The sequence below is a fragment of the Mastigoproctus giganteus genome, chromosome 10 (assembly GCF_048544385.1).
Source record: "Mastigoproctus giganteus isolate SK-2022 chromosome 10, ASM4854438v1, whole genome shotgun sequence".
NCBI classification, from domain to species: Eukaryota; Metazoa; Arthropoda; class Arachnida; order Uropygi; family Thelyphonidae; genus Mastigoproctus; species Mastigoproctus giganteus.
In genome coordinates, this window is record NC_143584.1 from 111,640,069 (window position 1) to 111,662,808 (window position 22,740).

The 22,740-nt window shown below is 39.0% G+C and overlaps 1 protein-coding gene across 1 annotated transcript in view; it reads right to left on the reverse strand.

Moving 5' to 3' along the window:
• Positions 1-2,983: 2,983 nt before the first annotated feature.
• LOC150079223 (DDB1- and CUL4-associated factor 17-like) overlaps positions 2,984-22,740 on the reverse strand; it is a 260,750-nt gene continuing 240,993 nt past the window's right edge. Inside the window, exon 13 of the mRNA XM_090382995.1 lies at positions 2,984-3,133. Within this exon, the coding sequence (XP_090239121.1) occupies positions 2,984-3,133 (150 nt within the window). The remainder of the gene's footprint in view (positions 3,134-22,740) is intronic.

The window sequence follows — 22,740 nt, forward strand, 5'->3', positions numbered from 1 at the left end:
AGGAGGAGAGAATCAGATGTTTATCAAACTCTAACAGGGAGTTAAATGATTTTGTAATAACTGAGAGTAAAGTGGAGGAGAATTTGAAGTTAGATATAAGAAAGGCACCTGGGGTGGATGAGATCTATCCAGTCATATTAAAGGAGGTGGCAAACAGAAAATTGCATCAATCTTGCCTTAGTGAATTTTAATGATCAATCAAAAGTTCAAAAGCCACCAAAAATCAGCAACTTGAAGCATTGTTAGCTACACCACATAAAATGTGAACTAAGACTGACTAACAAATCTTCAGAAATCTTCATTGCTACTAAGACGGAAAATCTTCATTTACAGCAAAATAGTTACTAATTTTAGTGTGCTTGTTTCCATCTTAGTAGCAACTCCTACTATATTTGAATATGAAAAAGATGTCCTATGAGTTGAAGTTGATAGGCTGAGAAGTACTTTAGCATTAGCATTAGTAGAGGCATTTGATGCAAGAAAGCAAGCTTAAGCAGCATCAGCCAAAAAAAAAAAAATAAAAATAAATAAATAAAAAATAACCACTTCCACTTCACCCCTCTGTTCGTTTGAAATACCTGTCCAGCTGAGCCTTAAACTTATTTAGGCTATCAACTTCCATGACAAGGGATGGAAGTCTGTTCCACCAACCAACCAACCACCCGCTGGCTAAAGGCAAATTTCCTCACGTTTATCCTACATCTCTCTTTCCTCAATTTGAATTTATGCCCTCTCAGGTGATTATTCTGAGCAAGAGGAAGAATCCCATCAGCATTGAGCATGCTCAAACCATTCAAGGCTTTATACACCTCTATCAGATCACCTTGCTGGTGCCTAGTCCCCAGACACTGTAATTTGCAAAACTTAAGCCTTTCTTCGTAAGAGCACCCCTTTGTTCCATTCACTAATCTTGTTGCCCTTCTCTGTACTCGTTCCAGCATCTTTACATCCTTCTTGAAATGAGGCCTCCAGACCTGTATACAGTACTCTAGATGTGGCCTGACCACTGCCTTATACAAGGGAATAATCACCTCCTTATCCCTGCTAGAAAAATTCCTATATATCATTGACAATACACCATGAGCTACTCTTGCAGCCCGTCTGCACTGCTCAGAAAACTTCATATCTGCCTGCACAACCACCCCCAGGTCCCTTTCATTTCTACCACTGTCAGTGTAGTACCACAGAGTTGATACATTGCTCTGGGGTTGCTGTTTCCCATGTGTAGTATTTTACATTTGTCAAGGTTAAACTTCATTTGCCACCTCTCAGCCCATCTGCTTAACCTTTTCAGATCCTGTTGCAGTAGTATAGTGTCAGTAGTGTCTTTGACAACCCTGCCAACCTTCGTATCGTCTGAAAACTTGGACATTAAGCTTGATATACCATCATCAATATCATTTATAAATACAGAAAACAATAATGGACCCAATACTGGCAGTGTCCATTGATTACCACTCTCTGTCTTCTCCCCCTCAACCATCCCTTTATCCATAGCAGCAATTTGCCTCCAATGCCACACTGCTCCAATTTGTGCAGAAGTATCAAAAGCCTTTCTAAGATCCAAGTATATAATATCAACGTTATTCCCTGCATCCAGTTCTTTTGTGACTGCATCATAGTATCCAATCAAATTGGTCAGGCAAGACTTCCCCTTAACAAAACCATGCTGCGTCTGAGCTATAACTGAAGTCTTGTCTAGATGATCCTGCAGTGCTTCTTTAACCAGTGCCTCCATTAATTTTCCGGGAACAGAAGTTAAACTAACATGTCTATAATTACTTGTGTCGCCCTTTGATCCTTCTTTGTGAATTGGGGTCACATTTGCACATCTCCAGTCCATGGGTACTTCCCCCGAGTTCAAGGAAGCTCTCATAATTATGGCTAAGGGTTTGCTTACTTCCTTTGCTGCCTCCTTTAATATAACTGGATAGATCCCATCCACCCCAGGTGCCTTTCTTGTATTTATCTTCAGCAATTTCTCCTCCACTTTACTCTCAGTTATTACAAGATTCTCTAGCTTACTGCCAGAGTTGAAAACACCTCTGGCATTCCCCTCGCTGAATAACTCCTCATGTGTGAATGTCGATGCAAAATATTCATTTAGTTTGTTAGCTACCTGAGCAGGATCATCAACAGTTGACCCATCGATATCAAGTGGACCAATCTGATTCATCCCTTTCCTTCTAGAGTTTACATAAGTAAAGAACTCTTTGCTGTTTTTCTTTGCATCCCTTGCCAAAGATTTCTCGTAATGTGCCTTCGCCTGCCTAACCTCCTTTGTAACTTGGTTACAGATCAACTTGTATCTATCATAGGCTTCTGTGTCACGTTAATTTGTATGTATCCCATGCATTTTTCTTCTCTGCCATATGTCTCATTAGTTCATCTGACATCGACTTAGGCCTAAACCTTGAACAATATTTCTTATTTGGTATGTAAAGCCTAGTAACTTCCAAGATAAGTTCTTTGAACTTCCCATTTTGAATTTGCTGTTGGTAACATCATCAGTTGGTCCCACTGTATAGAATTTAAATACTGTCTCAGTCCATCATAGTCGTCTTTACGAAAGCAATAACCCTTCCCTTTACCCCTAATGGTAGTTACCTCTTTGAGTAAATCCCACTTCAGCACACTGTGATCACTGCCACCTAGTGGTTCATTTACCTGCAGATTCTTAATGCATGAAGAATCACTACTGATAATCACTTAATGAAGTATTTTACATAGTTGAGCATCATTGTGAGATGGAGGTGGACTAACATGTTCATCACGCATTATGTCTATATCACCATCCCTGTCATCACTGAATACTAACATGTTGTATTACAGCAATATGCTACATTAAAGTCCTATTTGTTCTGCAACAATTTAACATTACAAGATATAATATACTGCAGACATAAGCCCTAGATATCAATCCAAACAACAGTAGACTTACTTGCTAGTAGATCTTGTCCTAGTATAATTTTGTAAAAATAAATTATTTTTTTTTCTTCTTTTTTGCTGATTGTGATGAATGCTGAAAATCTGGTCTCTCTAATTTATATACATAGCAACTGTAATGCCTATTTTCATTTCTTTTTATAACAATCAAAGCTTCTAAATCCATAGTAAGGGTATAATCACAGAGCTGAAAGACAAAAATAATCAGTTCTTTATCTACATTCTAATAATACTTTTATTAAGTGAAAAAACAAACTCAGCAAAATGCATTCATAAAGAAAAGTTTAAGTATTGTATATAAACACATTCATTTATTGGTGTCATTTGGAAACAAAAACTATGTGCACTATCCTCCACAAAGTAGGTGAACAGCCCTGACTTCATAGTCTGTGAAACTGGCAAGAAGTTGGAGTGTTCAGCTTGGTATGCTGAATAAAGATGCAGGTAGACAAATGACAGAGTAACAGACTTTATTCAGTTCTTAAGGGGAAAGTCACATGCTGGAATGGGTATGCCAAGATGGAAGGATTTGCCTTAGTGTTTGGACAACCTTGTCTACCATGATATCCAAATCTTGGAGTAGCATTTGGAAACTAATACTGAAAGGACAATTGGCATTGTACATATTTTCCCATCATGGCTCAAAAATGGATGTCCACACAGGATGGTCTGGCAGGGAATCAAATTTTAAAGTATACGTGAGAGATAACTGTTTAAGTTGAAGCAACAATGGGGAAGGTTCATTTTCTTTCATAGGTCGAGAGTTGGTAGGAATTTAGGATCCTTTCCTGACTTAGCAAAAGCAAGAACAGTTGCCTTACACTAGGCATCCAGAAACTGCTATTTAATAAAGATTCCGTTGTACAGAACTAGAAGGTGATCCACAGATTTTTGAGAAAAATGCTTAATCATTCCATAAGGGATGCCATATGATACAACAGCACTTGCCTTAGAAAGGGTTATAGCTGTTTTTGGCTCCTGGATGGTGAACTTTGGTGTGAAATTAAATACCTGCTTTTTAGTTTTATGTTTCAGGAGCAGGATGACATCACAAAGATCTTTGAAAATGTTTCCCCAAGAGCATATATATAATAGTGTATTATATATATAATAGTGTATCCATTATACACTAGGATCAATGAAGAATGAGATGTATATGTTCTCTTCATTTTTAGGATTTTATTCCAGATTACCTTAGTGTTGATAGACTGGGTAACAGATGACATGAAACAGATCCATGACTTCTTTTGACTCTGATGGCAAATGTAGCATGTTTTGGCTCATGCACATTTGAAGGCTATTAGATTGGCTGCAGTGGGATATTGTTGAAATATCCCCAAAGCTTGGTTTTGAGCCTCTTTTGCTGTTGTGCAGTCTGCATTCCACCATGGTTTGGGAAAGGGTGGAAACCAGATAGATGTTTTCAGAATGACAGTTGCAGCTGCTTGAATATTTTTGATGTATATTACTGCACAATTGATAGTCTCCTGACTGAATTTAGTGATGTCAAACAGCATTCCAGTCAGCCTGATCAATCTTCTGCTGTAACCTAAAAGGAAGACATGGTCTCCCATTAATTAGGGTGGTTATCACAGGGAAGTGATCATTTTCATATGGGTCCTTTTCTATTCCCAAATATGAGAACTGTTCAATGAAGAATGATCACAATTTTGTGATCATTAACAACCTTGCTGCTTGTACTGCTTGCGGTTTCTAACTGAGCTGTGGAATTTAAGACCAAATCTAAGACCAGATGCATCACTTAAGAACTGTGCACATGGTGTGAACTTCGCAGTAGGTCAAGTTTATGCCTTCTCAGTTTTGCCTAAGTAACAATGCATGTGATATGTGAGGAACAGTATGCTGCTCTCAAATTTTGTTTCAGTCTCAGGAGAACATCACCTGAAGCATATGAAATGTTAAAAGAGCCTTAACGATTGATCTATGCTTTTATATAGCACAGCTTGCAAGTGGTTTAGAAAAGATGGACATGAATCAATTACGGTGGTCCTAGGTCGATAATAGTGGTTCCAACCACTATTATCGACACAGAAACCATAATCACTGCTTCTGTAATCATGAGGGATCAACAATAAACAGTAAGGCAACTGGCAGAAATGTTGAGAATATCAGAAGGGAGCACACATTGCATTCTCCAATACCATTTGCATATGACACATGTTTGTGCACACTGGGACCCAAGGCTTCTTACACCTGAGCAACAGCAAGTTTGCATGGTTTGTCAGGAACTGCAATGGATGGTTACAGAGAAAGATAAGGTTCGCACAAGGTGATAATGGCAGATGAGACAAGGCTTCATTTTTACCTAGAGAGTAAACAACAAAGCTCTGGAAGTTTCTGTCATTGCCAACACTAAAAAAACAAGCAAAAGTGGTGGCTTCTGCAGGAAAGGTTTTGGTCATCTCTTTTTTTTGACATTCAAGAAATAGTTTACTAGCGCGTTGTGCCACGTCATACAACTGTTACAGGACCTTACTACAGAACTATACTGCACAGTTTTTTGGGGTCATATTTGTTGCAAATGACCACAACTGCACATAGGTGGATGGATGCTGCATCATGACAATGTGAGACTTTGCATTGCTCATACTGTCATTGAGTACATTAATATCAAATGTGTTCCTCATCTGCCCTACAGCCCTGATCTTGCACCCTAATTTTTTATTTATTTCAAAAGTTAAATAAGGAGCTGCGAGGAACATGTTTCTAGTTGTCAGAAAAATTTGTAAAGACATTACAGGATATTCTCAAATGCATGTCAAGAAATGGTTTCCATCATGTTTTTGAAGAATGACAGAAATGTTGGAGTAAGTGCATTCCATTAAATGGAAACTAGTTTCAAAAGGACCACCAAAATATGGATGATTAATAAAGGTATGATGTAAAAAAAAGGAAATTATGATCATTCTTTATTGAACAGCTCTCACAAGGAAAGAGAGGAGAAGAAGAGCAAAGAGAAAGATCAATAGCAGAAAACTTACAGGTAGATGTGTGGAAGGCGTTAGTTCCGACATTTAGAAGGAAGAGGCTATTGTCAGTAAGCATATTCATCATTTTGCCTCCAACACCACACTGCTCCAATTTGTGCATTAGTCTTCCATTTGCAACAGTATAAAAAGCCTTTCTAAGATCCAAATATATGATATCAAAGTTATTCTCTGCATCCAGTTCGTTTGTGACCACATCATAGTATCCAATCGAATTGGTCAGACAAGACTTTCCCTTAACAAAACCATGCTGTGTCTGAGCTATAACTGAAGTCTTGTCTAGATGATCTTGCAGTGCTTCTTTAACTAGTGACTCCATTAATTTCCCTGGAACAGAAGTTAAATTAACAGGTCTATAATTACTTGTGTCACCCTTTGATCCTCCTTTGTGAATTGGGGTCACATTTGCACATCTCCAGTCCATGGGCACCTCCTCCCCCCCACGAGTCAAAGGAAGCTCTCATAATTATGGCTAAGGGTTTGCTTACTTCCTTTGCTGCCTCCTTTAATATAACTGGATAGATCCCATCCACCACGGGTGCCTCTTTTTTATGTTTATCTTCAACAATTTCTCCTCCACTTTCCTCTCAGTTATTAAAAAATCATCTAGCTCACTGAAAGAGTTTAATTCATCTCTGGCATTCCCCTCCTTGAATAACTCCTCATGTGTGAATGTAGATGCAAAATACTCATTTAGTTTGTTAGCCACCTCAGCAGGATCATCAACAGTTGAACCATCAATATCCAGTGGACCAATCTGATTCATCCCTTTCCTTCTAGAGTTTACATAGGTAAAGAACTCTTTGTTGTTTTGCTTTGCATCCTTTGCCAAAGATTTCTCATAATCTGCTTTTGGCGGCCCAATCTCCTTTGCGATTTGCTTACAGACTAGCTTATATCTATCATAGGCTTCCATGTCACACATTAATTTATATGTATCCCATGCATTTTTCTTCTCTGCCTCATCTCATTACCAGGTGGGTAGGTTGATTGATTGATTTGGTAGTTGTTGGCGTATCGGCTTCTGTGGCCATATTGCACCTCCCAAGGTTTTTGCAGTACTTCGATCCAAGCCCGAGGCGGGAATCGAACCCGCGACCTTTGGGTTGCCGGGCAGGTACTTTACCCACTCGGCTAGCCCGGTCGGCACCAGGTGGGTAGGAGCAGCAGTGCATAGCACATGCTTCTTGATTAGACCGGAGTTTGAAAATATGGAAGATGAGGAAAGGTCAGGGAATAACACCGCATATCCCCGGAGCAATATGGCCTTAGTTCCTAATGCTCCTAAAAACCAAATAACAAACAACAACAACAAACATCTCGTTAGTTCATCTGACATCCATTTAGGCCTAAATGGATGTCAGATGAACCAAGCAAGTGCAGTCACTTCCACCTCACTTCCACTTCCAAAGCAATCACTTCCACCTCTGCTCCTAAAAACCAAATAACAAACAACAACAACAAACATCTCGTTAGTTCATCTGACATCCATTTAGGCCTAAACTTTGAACAATATTTCTTAGTTGGTATGTAAAGCCTAGTAGCTTCCAAGATTAATTCTTTAAATGCTTCCCATTTTGAATTTGCTGTTAGTAACATCATCAGTTGGTCCCACCATATAGAATTTAAATACTGTCTCAGACCTCCGTAGTCACCTTTACGAAAGCAAAAACCCTTCCCTTTACCCCTGATGGTAGTTATCTCTTTGACTAAATCCCATCTGAGCACACTGTGATCACTGCCACCTAGTGGTTCATCTATCTGCAGATTATTAATGCATGAAGAATCACTACTGATAATCAGATCAAGAGCATTACTCCCTCCAGCTGCCTCCCGAATATGCTGATGAAAGAAAACAATCATCCAATAAATCCACAGAAGCCTTGCTAGTGTGACCAACCCACAAATTCCAGTCAATATCTGGGAAATTAAGATCCCCCATTATAAGACACTCTGATTTACTGGCCAACTCTATTTCCCTGTACAGTTTTTTATTATCCTTATCAGAGTCATTAAGTCTATAACACACTCCTACTCTCAATTTTGATCTCCCAGTGCTTACGCCAAACCAAACTGACTCAACACTGCACTGTCCAGCAATGTCAACTGGCTGCACTTGCTTGGATTTTATGTGTTTCTTAACTAATAGCATAACCCCTCCTGCCTTCTTGTACACATTGTAATCCCCAAATTCTAGTTCTGCATTCCTTATATCTCTGTGACATCACGTCTAAGATATCCCAACAATATATGCCTTTGATGTTTTGACAAACACCTCAAATTCATCAAATTTATTTACCAAACTCCAGGCATTGGTGTACACGCAAGTATACATGCACCTGTTCCTATTCTTAGCTACCCTAACACAACCCATGTGTTTACTTGTACTGCAATGATTCCCGGTAGTCTCTGAAATACCCTACATCTTGTTTTCCAGGCTGCCTCTCATTCCAATAGAAGCAGTGCAAGAATCACTTCCACCTCTGCCAGTAGCTACTGTTAATCTATTAGTCTGTGTATCCCCCCCAAGCTAGCAGTTTTCCGACCCACCTGACGCTACCTTGATAGCATCAGCAAATATTCTCACACCCTTTCTATTTAAGTGTATCTCATCCCTGTAGAAGCAGTCTCTCCTGTTAACAAGCACAGACCAGGCTGAGAAAAATTCTACCCCTTGAGCCTTGCACAATCTCTCCAGGGCCGAATTGATCGACAAGGCTCTCATCATATACTCCCTCCTATCGTGTCTGGGTAGAATTGCAGACACTTTCAAATTCAACCCTAATTCACGGCTTTTTTTTCAACAGTAATCTGTACTTGTTAAGTAAATCTGCCGGTCTCCTACTCATTCCTTAAATGTAGCAGGTTACAATGCAAAGGACAAGCAGAGCACTGTTTACCCCAGGAACATTACATCAGCTGTAAAAGCAGTAACCTATGGATCTGAACTACTGGCACCATCTCCACCAGTTGCTGTTGAACATATGCCATCGGATCCTGAATCTAACATTTGTGATCTAGTGGATGACAAACTTTTGTGACAAAGAAATTCTCAACTCTGGATGACTGCTGCTTACACTAAGTGAAATTGACAATCTTGTGAGAGGTCTAAATTTGCCCAAAGAGTCTGCAAGCTTTTAGGATCAAGACTAAAATCCAAGGATCTGCTGGCACTAGGAACAGTCTTATCATTGTATAAATATCATGAAAAAACTGGTTTCCCAATTTCCTGAAGAAGGCTCAATAATATATTGAAACACATTCCCACATTATGAACTATTTTGGAATTTTCCACCAATCAATAGAGTGGAGGCTATTTATTGACTCATCAAAGTAAAGCCTCAGAGGAGTTCTTCATAATAGGTTTAGTTTGGTTTTTTTTTTTTTTTTTTAGGAGCGTTAGCAACTAAGGCCATATTGCTCCGGGAATATGCGCTGATCATTCCCTGACCTTTCCACATCCTCCGTATTTGGTGGTGACAGGCTTGAACCCCGGTCTAATCAAGAAGTGTGTGCTACACACTGCCGCTCCTTCCCACCTGGCTACGGAGGTGCCCTTTCATAATAGAAACAAGCACGCATCCATTCCTGAAGCCCAGCTTCAGCGCACTTAAAAGAAAACTATGAAAATGGTAAGCTTCTTTTGGAAAAAATGCAGTACAAGAATCATGGTTGGCTAGTGTGTAGATATTTTAAAGCTAATAGTCTGCTACTTGGCCAACAACCTGGTTACACAAAAATACCTCGCTTTCTTATGTGAGTGTAATGGTTTGAGAAAGAAATGAACATTAGAAAAGGAAAGAATGGCCACCAAGACACTAAGTTTCTAGGAACACTAAAGATGTCACTAGTAGATTGAAAAAAAGTACTCTTATTTCCTCTGTATTTCTTTAATGAAACAGTTCATCTAAGCCCCATATAAAGATTTTTTCAAGTATGTTTGCATTAAATTCCCATTGCTTACATACATGAAAAAAATCAAAGGAATTTTTGTTTGACCTCAAATTTACAAGCTGCTACTAGACTGTATTTGAATCAAACTGAAAGAGATACTTGGACTGGCTTTGAAAATGTAGGAAACAATGAACACCCAGGTAAGTTAAGAAAACTAAGCTGCAATAGAAACGTTAAGGTACACTTCTTGCACTCTAATCACAACTATTTTCCAAAAAAATTTAGGAATTTTATGTGAAGAGCACAGGAAAGATGGCATTAGGATGTAAAAGAAATGGAAAGGAGGTATCAAAGGGGTTAGAATGTCAATATGATGGATGGCTGGTGGTTGCTAAAAAAAAAAAAAAAAAAAAAAAAAAAAAAAAACGGAAAAAAAACCCAGTGGAACAGTCACTGAAACCAGCTGCTTCAGGAAATCAAAAAATGCACGTTTAACTGTATAAAAGAAATCCTGTCTGTGGCCATCTTCACTTAATAGCAGGATATCACCTTTAATATTTCTGTTTTTACATATTTTTACATAAAAATAACCTATATTTAAATTTTGTGAAAAATACAAAATAAACCAGAAGCACCTCCACCAAAAATTTTCATTTTTTATTTGAAAAAATTCTGGCATGATAGGTCAAATTTCAAGTAACTTTTGAAATTTTCACTAAAAATATAGCTCATATTTCTTATTTGCAGAAAAAACACATAAAACTTTTCTTTTCTTTTCATTGTAGTCCAATGTAATTTGTTGTCTGCCTGACTGACAGACTTTTCCTGACAGAATCTCAGTTATCGGTTGATTCAAATACTGCTCGATCTCAGATGCCCAAATTATTCGCTGTATGATTCCTTTCGCCTCAAAAGTGGTACTCGTGCATATGTCCATTCTGATATTCCCTGTCAGAGACTTGGCAATTTGGAATCTCCTCTCTTTGATCTTCTCTGGCTTCAAATATCTCTACCTCATTGTGTCAAATTCATCTGTTGTCTCTACCGTTCTCCCAACTCCACTAATTACTTGGAGCTCTTTGACTTCCTCTCTTTGCAACTTGACTTTCTCCAGTCCAACTTTCCTAACAGTGAGGTAATTTTCCTTGGTGATTTTAATGTTCACAACTCCAGCTGGCTTCCGTTTTCTAGTCACACCGACCCAGCTGGTCGAGATGCTGAGGCTTTTGCAATTACTAATGACCTTGCACAGAATGTTCATCTACCTACAAGAATACCAGACAATCCTAATCATACAGCCAATACGCTTGATCTTTTTTTCACAAACAACCCTTCTAAGTACACGGTCGAAGTGAGAGGTCCTTTAGGCACTTCAGATCACAACTTGGTGATTGTCTCTTCTCCAATGTTACCTTTATCTCATGGCTATTTCCAACCTCGTATTGTTTGGCATTACAAGAATGCAAAATGGGATGACCTGCAAGACTTCTTTTCCTTGGTCGGATTACTGTTTCAAAACTTCTGATGTCAACGTTTCCTCAGATCGTGTCAGTGAAATTATTCTTGCAGGAATGGAATCCTTTATCCCACACTCCACATTAAAATCTTGTCCTTTATCTAAACCTTGGTTTTCCAATAAATGTGCTAAGGCTGTTCAAGAGAAGAATGCTGCATATCGTAATTGGCTTGTTTCTAATTCTTCAGTTTCATTTTCTGCCTACACCAAAGCTTGCAACAATTGTAAAGCAGTTATTAATCAGTCCAAACTAGAGTTTGAACAGGCTAAGAGTAGAAAACTTGCTTCTTGCCCTAATGGTAGCTGAGCATTCTGGTTTCTTGCCAAAGCTATTGGCTGCAACTTTTGCCCATCTATGCTCCCACCTCTGTCCAAACCAGATGGTTCTGTTGTCACTTCAGCCAAGGATGAAGCTGACTTGCTAGCATCCCATTTTTCTTCCACCTCATGTATTAATGATCTTGGTAAAACACCTCCCACCATTCCCAACACGCTCCATTCAATACCTCCTGTGGTCTTCCATCAAAAGGATGTCAGAAGGATTTTGACGAATCTTGATGCAAAGAAAGCTCCAGGTCCCGATGGTATTTCTCCACTTGTTCTCAAAACCTGTGCTCCTGAACTTACTCCTATTCTTTGTCACCTTTTTTCACTTTCTTATTCCAAAGGTGTTTTTCCTTCTACTTGAAAATTTTCTCATATCCAGCCAGTTCCTAAAAAGGGTGACAAATCCCTCCTCTGTTTCCCCTGATAATTTTTAATAATCCAATTAATTTTTCTGCACTGCTCTATAAATAGTCTATTAGTTCAACTGATATCCATTTTTTTTTTTTTTTTTTTTTGATTTGGTAGTTGTTGGCGCATCGGCTTCTGTGGCCATATTGCACCTCCCAAAGTTTTTGCAGTACTTTGATCCAAGCCCGAGGCGGGAATCGAACCCGCGACCTTTGGGTTGCCGGGCAGGTACTTTACCCACTCGGCTAGCCTGGTCGGCCGATATCCATTTACGTCTAAACCTTGAACAATATCTCCTAGTTGGTATAAAAAGCATAGTTGCTTCTGTGATTACTTTCCTGAAAATTTCCCATTTAGAATTTGAATTTGGCAACATTACTTGGTTCCACTAAAATGAATTTAAAATTTTACAAATGCACAATCACTTCCCTTTACCCTTTACAGTAGTTATATCTTCAAGTAGATCGATATCAAAATACAGTTGACCCTTGAACAACACGGGTTTGAACTGCACAGGTCCACTTATATGCAGATTTTTTTTCAATAAATATATTGAAAAATTTTTTGGAGATTTGCGACAATTTGAAAAAACTTGCAGTCGAACCGCATAGCCTATATACACACACACACACACACACACACACACACACACACACACACACACACACACACACACACACACACACACACACACACACACACACATATAGGCTGTGCGGTTTGTCTGCAAGTTGTGTGTGTTCGTCACACACACAAAGATATATATCTTTGTATATAATAGCATAATTTTTGATGTTTGCACATGAGGCGACGTATGCATAAACTCGAGAGAAGAAAAAAGCAAAAAGTATAAAAAATTGTATTAAGTAAATAGTATAAGATGAATTAACAACGTAATAATTGTATCCCATTTTAAAAATGGGTAGCCTACTGTTAGTCTATTATAAAAAGTTAAAATTTATCAAAACGCACACAAACACTTACAGACTGTACATGGTGCCATTTGCAGTCAAGAGAAATGTAAACAAAAGTAAAGACGCAGTATTAAATCATAACTGCATAAAATTAACTGTAGTACTTACTGAACTACTGTAATATCTGCACGGGTAGCATAGTGGTGGAAAAGGCCCTAGTTCGAATCCCGTCAACGACGCGAAGAACTTTAGTGGGCTTTTTCACTCCATGGCTAAGTTAGTCGGTCTCAGGTGTTAATAGCAAGGTTACCCCCCCAGAAACTGGGTTTTTTTCATCCAGAAAACAGGCAAATCGACCAGAGAACACATGCAATTTACAGACAAATAAATATATGGATAGATGTAATCATTTTATGGGGGACCCTAATATAATAATTTTTTATACTACTGCAATAATTTCGTAGCCACCTCCTGTTGCTGTTGTGGTGAGCTCAAATGTTGTGAGTATCCGCTTAAAACGACATGTGATGCTAATTATCTCTGCATCAGTAGTTCGTCTCACCGATAAATTGCGTATTGCAGTAAAAATTGATCTCTCAAAAAATACGTGGTTCTCACGTATTTTTCATCATGTAAATAGTGCAATACCGGAAACCTTGAATAACATCATGGGACCATATGAAGTGCCACTAGTGGTGCTGGAAGTGCTTCCAAGAAGCAGAGAAAAGTCATGACATTGCAAGAAAAAGTTGAATTGCTTGATATGTACCACAGATTGAAGTCTGCAGCTGCAGTTGCCCGCCATTTCAAGATAAATGAATCTAGCGTAAGGACCATCATAAAAAAAGAAAAGGAAATTTGTGAAGCCGTCGCTGCAGCTAAGCCAGCAGGTGCGAAAACCTTGCACTTTTTGCGAAATACCTTTTTATCTTGTATTGAAAATGCTGCTTTTATGTGGGTGCAAGATTGCTATAAGAAAGGCATACTTTAGACTCTAATATAATTCGAGAAAAAGTGAAGTCATTTTTTTTTTTTTTTTTTGTTAGTTGTTCGCACATCAGCTTCTGTCGCCATAATGACCCTCCCAAGGTTTTTGCATTTTACTGTGATCTAATCCCGAGGTGGGAATCAAACCCATGACCTTTGGGTTGCCAGGCAGGCACATTACCCACCTGGCTAGCCCGGTCAGCAAGCGAAGTCATCATATGACAACTTAAAGCAAAAGGAAGGTGAAGGATCTAAAGCTGGAGAATTTAATGCCAGCAAAGGATGGTTTGATAATTTTAGAAAGAGGTTTGGCTTAAAAAATGTCAAGATATCAGGAGAAGCAGCTTCTGTCGACCAAGAGGCAGCAGACAGTTCCCAGACGCCATTAAGAAAATCACCGAGGAGAAAGGATATCTGCCTGAACAGTTTTTAATGCAGACGAAAGTGTCCTATTCTGGAAAAAAATGCCACAAAGGACATTTATTAGTAAGGAAGAGAAGCGAGCACCAGGATTTAAGGTACAAAGGGATAGGCTAACTCTACTGTTTTGTGCTGTTTGTTTGTTTGTTATTTAGTTTTTAGGAGCATTAGCAACTAAGGCCATATTGCTCCGGGATATGCGGCGGTCATTCCCTGACCTTTCCGCATCCTCCATTTTTGGTGGTGACGGGCTTGAACCTCGGTCTAATCAAGAAGTGTGTGCTACGCACTGCTGCTCCTTCCCACCTGGCTACGGAGGCGCCCTCTGTTTTGTGCAAATGCAGTTGGGTTTATGATCAGGACTGCCCTTATCTATAAAGCTGCTAACCCCCCGAGCCTTGAAGGGCAAAGATAAACACCAGCTGCCAGCCAGTCTTTTGGTTGAACAACAAAAAGGCCTGGACAACGAGAACCCTTTTCTGGATTGTTCCCATCGATGCTTTGTTCCAGAAGTCAGGAAGTACCTTGCCAATAAGGCAAGGTACTTCCTGACTTCTGGAACAAAGCATCGATGGAAACATCAGGAAGTATCAGAAGGAAACATCAGAAGTCAGGAAGTACCTTGCCAGTAAGGCAAGGTACTTCCTGACTTCTTGCCTTTTAAAGTTCTTTTGATATTGGACAATGCCCCTGGCCACCCAGAACCCCATGAGTTCAACATAGAAGGTGTTGAAGTGGTCTACTTGTCCCCAAACACAATGTCTCTAATTCAGCCTCTAGATCAGGGGGTCATAAGGACCTTTAAGGCTCATTACACATGGTACTCCATTGAAAGGGTTGTAAATGCTATGGAAGAGAACCCCGATAGAGAGAATATTATGAAAGTCTGGAAGGATTACACCATTGAAGATGCCATTGTTGTTATAGAAGAAGCCGTGAAAGCCATCAAGCCCAAAAGAATAAATTCTTGCTGGAGAAAACTGTGTCCAGATGTTGCATATGACTTCACGGGATTTATGACAGAGCCAATCAAGGAAATCATGAAAGAGATTGTGGATATGGCAAAAAAGGTGGGGGGTGAAGGGTTTCAAGATATGGATCTTGGAGTAATTCAAGAGCTAATAGACACCACACCGGAGGAATTAACGAAAGACAACTTGATGGAGATGAGTGCTTCCGAACCAGTGCCAGACGATGAGGAAGAAGCCGTAGAAGAAGCAGTGCCAGAAAACAAATTGACATTAGACAATCTGGCAGAAGGGTTCCGATTATTTAAGACTACTTTTGACTTCTTTTATGACATGGACCCTTCTATGATACAGGCACTGAAACTAAAGCAAATAGTGGAAGAAGGATTGGTACCGTATAGAAACATTTTTAGAGAAATGAAAAAGCAAAAAAGTCAGACAGACAGACATTACGATGTATTTCCATGAAGTTACACTGAGTGTGCCTGCCTCTCCTTCCACCACCCCTGAGACAGCAAGACCAACCCCTCCTCTTCCTCCTCAACACGAAGACGACGAGGATGAAGACCTTTATGATGATCCACTTAATGAATAGTAAATAATCATAATGTCGTACAGTTAATAAACTTATCTGTTGTGTATGTGTGTGAATGTCTTCATGTGAAAATCAACTAACTGTATGGCAAGAATGTATGAGACATTTTTGTGTCATAGTGTATAGGCTAGGCTACCATAAAGCAATCATATTGCTGCTTCTTCGTTATCAATGCATGAACTGTTACACCTGTAAATAAATATGAATTTCTTTTTCACGTTAACTTTTCATTTTTGATGTCTAGTGTTAGTAATATGTATAATCTACAGTGTTTTGTATAATATAAAACAATATTGATGTAGATACTGACAGACAGACGATTCATCTTGTAAACAGATGACGTAAACTTACAGTATCGATAAATACAGTACAGTACTGTAAATGTATTTTCTCTTCCTTATAATTTTCTTAATAACATTTTCTTTTCTCTAGCTTATTTTATTATAAGAATACAGTATACAATACATATAACATACAAAATATGGGTTAATCGACTGTTTATCTCATTAGAAGGCTTCCGGTCAACAGTAGGCTATTAGTAGTTAAATTTTTGGAGAGTCAAAAGTTATACGTGGATTTTCGACTGGGTGGGAGGTCGGCACCCCCTAACCCCCGTGTTGTTCAAGGGTCAACTGTATTATGAACACAGCCATACCTGGCAAATTTGCCAGCTAAAGTAGCATCTTCCAGCATCCAGTGCACCACTTCTAAACAATACTGGCAATGTGGCAAGGTGCATTATCCAGCTAGAATACATCTTTACCACCTGGGAAGAGAGTAACCATGAAGGGAAGTACCTGATCAGTCACAAAGTGTAGTGGACATAGAATTGAGGGTCAAGCGACACCAGTAATTGCCCACAACTCTGCTATCAGTTGTCTTTTTTTGAGATACAGTTTACTGTAAATGCCAGAAAGCATGAGTGATGTGTTGTTAATGTCATGTAACATTGGGTTCTGTTGTTTTTCTGTCCTCTTAGCCTGGAGAGGATAAGAGGGGAGCACCAAAGGCCCCTAGTTACCATTCATGGCACAGAGAACTGGGCCAAGGAGTCTGGAATCATTACTCTGGCTAAGCCATCCCTAGGGTCATCTGACCTTCCAGAGAGGGCCCACACAAAAAAAAAAAAAAAAGGAAAGAAAGAAAGAAAGAAAAGAAAAGCATTTTAAAATTTATTTTAAAAATAAAATAAAATAAAAAATAAACAAATTAATTAAAAAAAAAAAACAGTTGGTTAGTGCAGTGGTTCGTTCCCTGGCTATCATAAGTTCCCCTATGCTGGAATTTACCATCATTCAGGTAAGGAGTGGGTATTCATCAGTTCTGTTGTAGGCTTGCTGGTTGCTGTACAACCACAGCTATTCAGCAACCAGCAACCAGTTCTGTTGTAGGCTTGCTGGTTGCTGAATAGCTGTGTTTGTACATTTTGTCTTAGTCTGTTGTTTTTTCTTAGAGTGAATACTTCTTGGATGTAAGAAGATAGGTGGTTGTATTTGTCCTTTTCAGTGAACAAGTAGCGTTCATCTCCTCAATGGAAATCAATACATTCCTGGAGAGATCATAATTGGGATAGGAGTGTAAGACATGTTCCCTTGTCTAATCTTCTCCACAAGTACACTGTAGGCTATCTGCCAGTCCAAAGGAGTGTAATTTTTGGTTAAAGGGTCCATGGCCTGTAATCAAGTACATGACATTCAATCCTGGAGCAAAGCAGGGACATTTTCTTGTGTCTAGACTCTTGATGTTGGAAATAAATCTATAAGTTACCCTACCCAGTGTAGCGACATCCCAATGCTTTGCCATGGCTGGTAGAGGTTTTGAGGCACTTGTTTTATATTGTCACTTGGATTTATTGTGATGTTCAGGATTGTTGCAGCTAGCTGTTCCCTTAGGTGGTAAGATAATCTCCTATAAACAACTTCTCATAAATTCAGTGGGAGGTTACCCATGATGACTTGCAGTGCACAAGTTGAAGTGGTTCTGCACGCTCGTGTGATAGTGAGTAGAATCAACTTTTTCAGGGAGTCTTTTCCTGATTAGTGTTTTGTCTACTCTGTGGCACCATATGTTACCATGGGGAGAAAGATGCTTTTATAAAAACGGTTGATAAAGCCTTCCTTATTTCTCAGCCCCCAATCTCAGACCTCCCCTCCTAATAAGGCCAACAAACTTACACAACGTAAGTTTTTATCCACAATGAGCCCAAGGTATATCCAGTGTTTTGTATGTGTTATAGGTTTGTTTTCAATTTTTATGGTTGGAGGGGGTCTGTTGTCACTTAATTTACCTTTCGTGACTATGGGCTTCATCTTGCTGGGTGATATCTTTAGTTTGCGTGTTTTAGCCTGCTGTGAAAGTCAATTCTAGTATTTTTCCATCACTGACAGTAGGCAAATTGGCCAATATGATTTGGCTACAGAAGGAGGCTTGTCAGGTCCTTTAATCAGAAGATATAATATTGCCTGCTTCCAAGCAAGGGGGGAAGCAGCCAGTTGTGAGGCATTTGTTGTAAAAATCAAAAACTGTATTTGGTAAGTATTCAACACCTTTTCTGACTACTTCTGGTTCTAAAAGATCATGTCCTGGACACTTCTTTTCCTTTATCTTATTTGTTACTGCATTCAATTCATCCAATTTGAATGGTGGTTCTACTTGGTCATTAGTGTACGTTTGGTTTTCCTCCCTGATTCTTTACTGTATATTTCCTGTTGAGGTCATCAGTAAACAGCTGCTAAGAGTTGTTAGACAATCTGATTCCAAGTGATCACAAGGACAAAGGATGCAAAGAAAACCAGCAAATAGTACTTTACTTATGTAAACTCTAGAAGGAAGAGAATGAATCAGATTGGTCCACTGATATCAATGGTTCAACTGTTGATGATCCTGCTCAGGTAGCTAACAAACTAAATGAGTATTTTGCACCTACATTCACACATGAGGAGTTATTTAGGGAAAGGAATGCCAGAGGTGTATTAAACTCTGGCAATGAACTAGATAATTGTGTAATAACTGAGAGCAAAGTGGAAGACAAATTGTTGAAGATAAACATAAGAAAGGCACCCGGGGTGGATGGGATCTACCCAGTTATATTAAAGGAGGCAGCAAAGGAAGTAAGCAAACCCTTAGCCATCATAATGACAGCTTCCTTGGACTCGGGGGAGGTACCCACAGACTGGAGATGTGCAAATGTGACCTCAATTCACAAAAGAGGATCAAAGGACAACACAAGTAATTACAGACCTGTTAGTTTAACTTCTGTTCCAGGGAAATTAATGGAGGCACTAGTTAAAGAAGCACTGCGGGGTCACCTACACAAGACTTCAGTTATAGGTTGGACACAGCATGGATTTGTTAGGGGGAAGTCTGGTCTGACTAATTTTATTGGATACAATGATGTGGTCACAAAGGAACTGGATGCAAAGAATAATTTTCATATCATATATTTGGATCTTAGAAAGGCTTTTGATACAGTTGCACAAATTGGAGCAGTGTGGCATTGGAGGCAAATTGCTGCTATGGCTAAAGGGATGGTTGAGTGGGGGAAGACAAAGAGTAGTAATCGTGGACTAATGTTATTAGTGGAGTTCCCCAGGGTTCAATGTTGAGCCCATTTTTGTTTTCTGTATTTATTAATGATATTGATGATGGTATATCAGGCTTAATGTCTAAGTTTGCAGACGATACAAAGTTGGCAGGGTTGTCAATGACAGTACGCTACTGCAACAGGATCTAGAAAAGTTCAGCAGATGGGCTGAGAAGTGACAACTAAAGTTTAACATTGACAAATGAAAGGTATTGCATATGGGAAGCAGTATCCCCAGAGTAACGTATCAACTGTGTGGTACTACACTGACGGTGGTAGAGAATGAAAAGGACTAGGGGATAATTGTGCAGTCAGATATGAAGTTTTCTGAGCAGTGCAGATGGTCTGCAAGAGTAGCTCATGGAGTCTTGTCAATGATATGCAGGAATTTTTCTAGCAGGGATAAGGAAGTGATTATTCCCTTGTGTAAGGCAATGGTCAGGCCACACCTTGAGTACTGTATACAGGCCTGGAGGCCTCATTTTAAGAAGGATGTAGAGCTGCTGGAATGAGTACAGAGAATGGCAACAAGATTAGTGAATGGAACAAAGGGGTGCACTTAGAAAGGCTTAAATTTTGCAAATTACAGTGTCTGGAGACTAGGCACCTGTGAAGTGATCTGATTGAAGTGTATAAGGCCTTGAATGGTTTGAGCATGCTCAATGCTGATGGGATTCTTCCTCTTGCTCAGAATAATTGCCTGAGAGGGCATAAATTCAAATTGAGGAAAGACAGTTGTAGGATAGATGTGTGTAGTATAGAAGTGTTTGCCTTTAGCCAGCGGGTGGTTGATTGCTGGAACAAACTTTCATCTGTCATTGTAGAAGTTGATAGCTTAAATAGATTTAAGGCAGAACTAGACAAACTTTTGGAGCAAGTGGATGGGTGAAATGAGAAGGTTTTTTTTTTTTTTTTTTTGTTGATGCTATATAAGTTTGCTTTTTTGCATCATATGCCTTTATTGATGCTAATGTCAAAAGTGTGGGTGGAACTTCCATCTGGGGCTATGATTGTGTTTGTCATATCTCCTTGTGTGGCAGTTTCTGGCAGACAATTTTATAAATAATTGCCCCAAGGGTTGGCATTACATTCTGCTCTTACTAGATTTCTCCATGATTCTCATTTTTGATTTTCATATTTCATATGTAGATTTATTTCTGATTTCCTTATATTTATATCTCAGGGCTTCTACCTCCTAGATAGCCATATGGTGCAAGGAAGCCTGAGGCATTTGCTGCACCAGCCAAAAACAAATTTCTGAGTTATTGTGTGTGTGTGTGTGTGTGTGTGTGAGAGAGAGAGAGAGAGAGAGAGAGAGAGAGAGAGAGAGAGAGAGAGAGAGAGAGAGAGAGAGAGAGAGAGAGAGAGAAAACAAGAGACAGGAGTAGAAGGGAATCACCAAGAAGAGAAAAATGATGATATCCAGCTGAAGACCCCGAGAAAGACGGTGAGAAAGAGCCAATACTCACCGGGTGTGAGACCCTGGGGTTAAATAGTACAGCTTCTTTGGAATTTTTTTTCTTGCATCATGTGTCTTCTTTCCCAATATGGTTAATTCTAATGTCCACCAGACATTAGATTTGGGTTTCTTTTTCTAATTTCCACCGGACATTTAGATTTGGGTTTCTTTTTCTAATGTCCACCGGACATTTAGATTTGGGTTTCCTTTTCCTCAGCACTAAATTGGATGCTGCAATAATGCCAGTTGTATTATGGCCAATTTTTCTTCAGCTGTTTGTGCAGGAAGTGCCTGTAGTTTTTCTTATGAAAGTTTTTGGTTACTCCTGTTTAAATGTGTTACATTTAACAGTTTTTATTGCATATCTAGTGACGTCTTGATTGACTGTTCTCTCTGGGTTTTTCTGCTGTTGTGAATTGTTTTGTGGTCTAACGTTATCCAGTTTTCATTGACTGACCAGTCAGTGATCTTCATGGATAATGTTGTTGTTGTAAGAGTAATATCTATGTTACTCCCTCCATGCAGGCTGCTGTAGGTTGTTGGCTGGTTGGGTTTATTCATAATCACCAGGTTGTTTGTGATTAGCATTAGCACTAGTAATGGCCATATGGTGCAAGGAAGCTTATAATAAAAGAAAAGGAAACAGACAAACATATGCATTTCCCTCTTCCCATAGGTAACTATTCAGCTGACCTTTGAATTTCCCCAAACTGTAAGCCTCAACCACCCATGTAGATAAGTAGTGAAAGATGAAAGGATAGGTTCAGTTTCGCTACAATTACCTATTGTCTCTCGCATAGAAAACTAGCTAAGAACATTTTGAGTTCAAAGCAGTTTTATTTCTAATTAAATTATGGATGTAATTCAAATGAGTCTGAAATCAATATAATTAAAAATCAATCTGGATACGTAATGCGATAAACACACACCCTGGTAGGAAATTACGTTTCATTATTTCTAAGGTAAAAATGTCCATTTTTGCTTTTCTACGGAGCGGTTCTGTTTATCGCATTACATGTCCAGATTGTGGGGAACGTTATGCAGATGAAACTGCCAGGAGGTTGAAAGATTGTGTTTCAGAACATGAGGGGGGACTCTCCGAACTGCTAACTTTAAGCACTCCACTGTTTCTGAATATTATTGGGTTGAACAACATAATCTTGATCCCTGATGTTACATTGAGATCATCGGCTATTCACTTGATTACCGCCAGCACTCATGGCTTGAGGCACTGCACATAGTCAACTGTAATAGTACTATGAACCATGATGGGGGCACATATGCACCCCCCATTATGGAGTCTATTCTGCAGTGCGAAGAGTACTGACATTCATCACATATACGTAATTCTTTTGCATTACCAGCACCAGATTTGTGATTCATGATCATGCCCAGTCAACTCCTGTTATTTTACTTAACATATATATACATGCAGTACACCATTCACTGACTAGCTGAAGGAGGACAACTTGTCCCAAAAGCTACTATTTTATTTCATATTTTATATTTTATTGCTCTTTACTTATGTATTTTAACGTTTTTATTTTATTTTTATAACCATTTTATTTACCTTAATAAAAAAAAAAAAAAAAAAAAAAACCTTAAATCAGTTTGTCAGTTGTTAATAGAAAGTATACGGGGGTTAAAGGAACAGCAACTGAGGAAGGAAAATAATTAATATTAAGTGATTGAACATCTGTATGACAGGACAAATC